Source organism: Amaranthus tricolor, chromosome 13, assembly GCF_026212465.1.
Source record: "Amaranthus tricolor cultivar Red isolate AtriRed21 chromosome 13, ASM2621246v1, whole genome shotgun sequence".
NCBI lineage: Eukaryota > Viridiplantae > Streptophyta > Magnoliopsida > Caryophyllales > Amaranthaceae > Amaranthus > Amaranthus tricolor.
In genome coordinates this window covers 4431309-4438916 of record NC_080059.1, presented here as the reverse complement: position 1 = coordinate 4438916, position 7608 = coordinate 4431309, and the positions used below count along the sequence as shown (strand labels likewise).

The 7608-nt window shown below is 30.0% G+C and overlaps 1 protein-coding gene across 3 annotated transcripts; it reads right to left on the bottom strand.

Annotated features, from left to right (window-relative positions):
• Positions 1-1069: 1069 nt before the first annotated feature.
• LOC130797550 (mini zinc finger protein 1-like) lies at positions 1070-2909 on the bottom strand. Of its 3 annotated transcripts, XM_057660162.1 has the most exons (3): positions 2792-2906; positions 2596-2693; positions 1072-1891 (listed from the first exon to the last, which is right to left on the bottom strand). In XM_057660162.1, exon 3 carries the CDS (start codon positions 1862-1864, stop codon positions 1604-1606), a length of 261 nt encoding a protein of 86 aa, XP_057516145.1. In that variant the 5' UTR covers positions 1865-1891; positions 2596-2693; positions 2792-2906; the 3' UTR covers positions 1072-1603. The 3 variants fall into 3 exon arrangements, with proteins under 3 accessions (XP_057516146.1, XP_057516145.1, XP_057516143.1); XM_057660163.1 differs by having other exon boundaries at positions 1070-1867; positions 2596-2909; XM_057660160.1 differs by having other exon boundaries at positions 2596-2906.
• Between the last annotated feature and the right edge of the window lie 4699 nt (positions 2910-7608).

Below are 7608 nucleotides of genomic sequence, written 5' to 3'. Positions count from 1 at the left end.
TATATATTCAAGATTTAATTATTGAAATGATGAAGGATAATTAAACTAGACAATCTTACATCATAAATTTAAATAGAGCCATTCCAACTTTTAGTTACTAATAATTTTACCAAGAGTCAATTAGTCGAAAATATTTTATTTGCTAGTTTTATCATTAACACGAGTCTCAAAAAGCGTGCATTTTAAATGGGAGCCACTCATTGATAAGTGCTCATCGATCACGAATTCTAAAATAAAGTTATAATGTGGTTGATAGAAATAAACCCTTCATTTATGACAAAATAAATATGATACAGTTTTCATACAGGATATAATATTGTAGATAAAGTATCATCTGATAGAACATGATTTTTCCTATACAATTCTCCATGGTCAAAGATCAAGCTTGATATATTAATTCCCCATCGTATAGGGAACGAGCCCTCACCATATAAGTGAGAGTGAACTCAATTATAAAGCCAGGGTAACTTGCAAAAGTAGAATAAATAGTATTCAAAGACTTAAAATTAGGGGTATCCAATAGAATAATCCGGTTGTATTCGTGTTGGATTATTGAATCTGATTGTTCTTATTAGAATTAGTCAAAGCAATATAAGTGTACGATATTTGCATTGTGTGATATGTTTAATCTGATTGTTGATATGTTTTACAGTTTACACTATTATGTTCTCTCATACCAGGATTATTTAAGCTTAAAACTGCAAATGCATCACATGTCCTCATACCCAATGCTAAATGTCTCGCTCAAAATAAGGCCAGACAAATAAAATTTTAACTATGATTTTCTACTATGTTGACCGTGGTGATATGAAGTCAATGAATCAATTCAATAAAAATTCAAGTTAGTAATTGCAGCCTTAGAATATGGTACTTTATCATGCACCAAAACAAATTCAATGTAAAAATATTACAATAGTAAGAAAACAAATCTTCACAATATATCACCATCAATGTCATATGTGTAGTTAAGTTTATGCAAATTAGATTGTAATCATACTGAAGCACTTATTAATTTTAAAAAAATCATACAAAATTAGAGACTCAATAAAGATTAAAACATACACCAATTAATATTAAGATAAAAAGTCACCAAAAGTGAGAAATTCTGATTATTCAACCCGTATTAAAAATATGTTACATACGTTTAATCTTTTTATTCATATAAATATATTATTATAATCAAATAACTAGAACGACGACATACTTTTAAGATAGATTTAATATATAGATGTATAGAAGATAATAGTTTAGTTACTTGCAACACCCAATTTTTTCCTGCCAAATACATCAAGTTGTCAATCTAAATTTAAGAGGAGCATCAAATCAAACTCCTCTAAAAATTTCCAAATCAATATATCAAATTAACACCTTTTCAATCAATCCTCATGAATCACAAATCTCAATAAGGAGCATCAATCAAACTCCCTTCCCTATGTATTTTTTTTTTCTTATCCTATAACTTTTATACATACCTCAATTGACTATAATAATCAAGAACTCATCAATAAGACGGTACCAATACTTGATCCCTTAATCTTATCAATAAAAGTTGGACTTTTTAACCATCGATACACCAGGGCCCACACGGGTCAAAAAATGATGATTAAGAAGAACTCTCACAAACTACCTCGGCATCAACCTCTTTCCTGTGAAAATTTCTGTGACATCCACAAGCAGCACAAATAAGGGCGTTGTTGGTTCCATCAGCACCACTAGCCATGAATTCTCTGCAGCCATCAACAGCATAACCTCCTATGTTTGCCGCATGATTCTTTTGACATTCTCCGTATCGGGTAGCTGTTGAATTATAATTTGTTCGTGACCCTTCATCTCTTTTAACCACCACTTGTCTTTTCTTCATCATAATCTATATATATACTCCTCTTATCAACTTGTATTTTGTTTTCGTTTTTTAGATTATTATGCACCACACAAAAATGGAAATATAGGTTAATAAAGAAAAAAGGGCAAGTTTTTGAAAAATTGGAAACCCTAGCTAGGTATTGCCCTAGATTGTATATTTATATCATGATTGATGTGGACTTTAGAGTGCCTATACTCTCTCCGTTTTAAGTTATTTTTCTTTTTTCTGCATAAGTTATTTATTATTTTATTTATTTTATATGTTTTCAAGGAAAACTTTATATATAACTAAACTCTAATTAACAATTATAAACATATTAAATCTAAAACCAATGTTAAGAGAGGGTTGAAAGATGAAAAAATATACCCTTATTATCAGTGGAGGTAGGAAGTTGCGGATTCTCAAGTCAAGAGTTTTATTGACCGTAACCTCCTTATCTCCACTAAAAAAGGTGTGTTCTGCTGTCTAATAATCTTCTCCAAATTCCAGTCATAATTTAAAATATGGTGTATTAGATAGGAACATATTAAATTTGTACTTAATTGATATTAAAAGGCCTATGACAAACTTACTTTTATTATTATTATTATCTTGTACTATAATATTAATATTTTATCTTTAATACCATAATAAAAGTGAAATATAACTTTAGGGAGGGTATGTAAATAAACGTTTTTCCAAGTGTTGAATCATATAATTCAGCATAAATACTTTCATTTTTGGTTAATTACCTGAAGAGACAAAATCTTGAATGTGATGTCTAGCTTTGATTCACAGGATCAAGATCAGCCAGATCATATGATCTTCGAATCGACGACAGAGAAACAAACTAATCAATGAATCAATCAAGAGAGAGTAAGAAGAAATTATAAGCAAACATGAACATATGATGTTGGCTCAATGGAAAAATGGTTGAAAGAAACCTACAATATTTTCACAAGAGAAGGACTATATATATCTTTTCATGATTAATTAATAAAAACCCTAGATAAGGGGAAATGATGAATTCAACTGTCCTTAAATATATATATTATTGGATATATTTAAATAAAGGAAAAAGGAAAGAATTAATGAAAATGGACTTCGTGGGGTACCCTACATACTAGTATATGTAGGGAATGAAAGGCTTTAGCATTATGGGTATGGGTATTACTCCTTATTAAACCCCCCCCCCTTTTTTTTTGTTGATTGGGTTAGCCTGTAAAGTTGGGCTTTTACCTAAATTATTCTACAATTTTCTGTGGGCCCAAGTTTGTAGTGTAAAGGGTAGTCAAGATGGGCTGTGTCAACAACCCATTGTCTATTGTTTTTTCCTGATTCGCACATAGAAGTAGTTAGGAATAATGTTGACTAATATAAAGTGTTTCTTTAATAATGGATGAAGAGGCCAAAACTTACACCTCATTGTTCAATCAGTCAATCAAACCCCAAAGATTGTGCCAAAGTTGTTCTTGAATGAAAGAATGAATAGAAGTCTAACCTCTAGAGTTTGGAGCCCCACACTAGGCTGAATTTGCTTCATTTGTGTATCCACTCTTACAAGGATTAAGGTTCAACTTCAATTACAATCCATCCCAATTTAGGCTTTGTTTTATTTCTTATATAGGTAGGTTGCGGGAAGGGATGAAACAACGAGAATTAAATTTAAAATCTTACATAGAAAAAATAATATATATTCTGATTCTCAAATAAGGCTTTATAGTTATTATAAGAATTCAGAATAAGATCAATAACTCTCCCTTTATAATTCCAATAGTTATAAGTATGCAAATTAATTTGAATCAAAATATTAATATTAAATTGTGTAATATATAATACATAAAAATGACAATTGAGTTGTTTCAACAGATATATAGAGATAATATTCCACCAAAATTTATTATTCTAGCTCATAATCTCTTGTATATATTGTATATACGTCAATCTATCAAGTCAACACTAGAAAAGATAAGGTAGTTTGAAATAGGTTTTAGGAGCTAATTTGCTCCAAACTTAGAGGTGCGAGTTAATCATCTCTAATTATTAGTTTACTCTCAACAAATACAATTAGGTAAATATTAGATTCAGCATGCCTAAATTAAAGTATTGAGCTTTAATGTATTTATAAATTATACTTCTACATACTAGTACTTCCATTCTTCCATTATAGTTGCTACATTTTGACTTTTTACGTATTTCATTGTGTTTTTTTGATCATTTAGATTAGAGCTGTTCAAAAATGACCTGATCCGAAAATTCGATCTGAAATCGAAAGTAAACCGATCCGAAAATGTGCTCCGTTTTTAGGTTTATCAAACCGACATTACCCGACCCGAAGCTATACCCAAACCGGTTGACAACCGAAAATGGGAAAACTGAACCCGAGCTGTAACCGATTTTTCTAACTGACACATAACTGTTAATCGAGATTACCCGAACCTAATAATGACCGACCCGAATCATGCTCGAGACTAAACTCGATCCGGCTAAAATCGACTTAACCCGAACGAAGTTTAGATCGAACTACTGTAAACCTGAACCAATTTTTTACATAGAAGTATGATCGACTCATATTCAATCATCTTATTAGTTATTTTAATAAAGTGATAAATATTTTAATAAAATAAATTTTATAAATACATAGTTTTATATATTTAGAGTTAATAATCAATGGTCAATGTTTATTTAACTACTTTTAATCGAATTAAATGAAAATTGATAGAGCTTTATAATTTTAATTTCTAGTCAAAGAAGTAAAAGTAACAATGTAATAATAATCACTAATTGATTTGCATTTTTACTATTTTGCTTTAAGTAAAGGAACCTTATCATCAATTAAAAAATGACTAACAACTTAATCTGATACTGACTCAATCAATAGTAATTAGTAATTCACACTTCGTAACCGAATTCTACTTGAAAAATACCCAAACACCATCTGTACCCGGTAAAACCGAACCAATTATTAACCGATGACAACTCGAGACCGATTGAAACTCGACACGAACTTCAACCGACACCGAATTGATGCTAACCGATAGCTCAAATAACCAATCTTCAACCGAACCGTGACTAACCGACCCGACCCGAGTGTGACCCGTCACAACACGCATCCAAAATATAGCCGATCCGAAATACAATCGAATTGAATGACACTCGTACCAATCACCCGAATGAACACCTCTAATTTAAATATTGAATAACGCAAATCTAAGAGTTATAAAATGTTAATATTATGAAAATATGTTATTCGGCGATTCAAATAAGATTTTACTTGACTATATTTGTTTTTATACTATATTAGTCGCAATATGTAAAATAAATTTAAACGATTAATAATGTCGATAATCCTGATGTAGCAAGTATTTCAGAACAGAGGAAGTATATCATTTCGCCTAATTTTCACATCCTTTTCTTAGGTTCAATTTTTTTTTTCTTCATTCCTCTAGGGTTTAGCTACTTCGCCGCTATTTTAGACGAAAAAAGTTACGTATATGTTTTGCTCAATTTCTGGTTCTTATCTCTTTGCCGTGTGTTACTCTAGAAAGGTTAGTAATGCTACAAATTACAAATTTACAATAGAGTAACTGATTGTGATAATTATAAAGAACTGAATCTAAGAAACAAGGGAACAAACTGCCAAGAACTATTTTTAATCTTGATTAATAATTTGAAAGTGAATGATACAAGAGGTGTACGTAGCATATAACAAATAATTTGGAATCGTTATGTTGAGATCACGAGTTTAAATTCTATCGACTAAAAGAAAATTGAGGTGGGATAATCTCTCATTTCAAACTCTGCATAGAATTTGTATCTAGACACTTACTCAACAGCACAAATAGCACTTCTTAATATTATTGTTAGAGTATATAATATATCATGGGGCCTCAACCATCAGCTTAAACTTTTGGTTGAATTGGTGCCTTGGCATGGTATCAAAGCTGAAGGTGGTTCCTCATATTATGTGGCTCACATGTGAGTGAGAGTGTTGAAAATACTTCACATTTGAGATAAGAGTCTACATCAATAAAATAGTGGGTCGTGTATTTGCATATATATTGGATGGGCTAATCCTCCTACTATTATATGATTTTAGAAAACAATAAACCTCACTAAGTGTATGTGCAAGACAACGCTTTTGACCGTGAGTTTGTAGGCTTAAGCCCACAGATGTCCTGTGTCTATACGAATAGGCTATGATGAGAATATGTGACGAATTATTATGATCTAATAATATTGTGACATGAACAAAAACAGGTTTGCACGGTTAGTAATCATTTTACTTATGCTGGCTGAGACGTTGAGGTTAATAAATTGTTTTCTACCTTTCGTACTTATCACACATTAGGCATTAACATGTTGAGAGTATTAGAATATATAATATTAGTTATCAATTTAAACTGATAATTAAGACTTCATGATATGTTATATAATTTTATACTTGTAAAATATTCCACTTGGATTTGAGGGATGGTTGAGATTCAAACTCAACTCAAGACCTCTTATCACGCTGACTTCTAATATCACGTTAATAAATCAATTCAACCAAAACCTTAAGTTGACATTTAAGATCTCAACATATTTATACACTCTAAATCTAAATAAGCAACCATATCTCTCATACATCTATATTAATATTAAAATTTTCTCCATCTTTTATAATTTGTCCTATTTAATAAATCAATATGGCAAATAAAAAAGCACATGAATAACCCAATGACGATGGAAAGTAGGTTAGGTAAATCAATTAGGATAGATGGGTCGCACCATTATAATTGCGGTATATATTCTTGTTTTTGCATTTGTAAGAGGGACAAATTATCATTATCCTAACCCCACTAATATGCAAGCTTTTATAGTTTTACATCTAAATCGGCTGATTTTTGGAAAAAGTTATATATTTTGTTGAGGTCACGCCTTATAGAGGCCTAAGTTACGTTGACATTTTACATATATTCATTCATACGCTTGGGTTTTTCTTTATTGAGAGCTTCTGTGTATTATGCCTTCTTACTTCATGGTTCTTGTTTTTTATGCTTATCAACAAGTTGTTATCTACACCAAATTCAGGGTTGTATCGTGTGATTGTGTCTCTTTTAAAACCTAACCATTATGATTTTCATCAAAAAGAATTTTTTATTGTCACGTAATATTTTAAATGTCACTGCACTTAAAAAGCAAGTGACAATTATATATGTTACAATTTAATTGACGACACTAATAAATGTGATATTATTTGGTGATATTATCTGTTAGATTATACTCCTCCCGTTCCATTAAATTTGAAGCATTTTATATTTTGATCCGTATCACTTAATTTGAATCAATCTATTTTTGGACAATGGCCTATTATTTTTTTTAATCTTATCCATACATTTTAACTTTTTTAATTTTATCCATACAATTCATTCTCTCTCTTTATTTATTACCACTTCCTTAAAAATCTCTCTATTTTTCTTTGATTTGATTCTATTAGGACATCTGAATATAACATATTAAAATGGTGACAACAAAAAATAATGCAATCACAATTATATTCATAAAATAAGTTTTTATTTAAAAATTATAATACTTATTTAGAATGACCAAAAACTCTTTTGACTATTTGTGAAAGTTGAAAGGGATCACTTATAATAGCCATAGGTTTTGAGATATTTATTGCTAGTAATTTTTTAATATGAATTAAGTATTTTACTTTTATATTACTATATTATCCCGTTATTTAAATTAAATTTTTTATTTATATCTTTATAATATAAGTG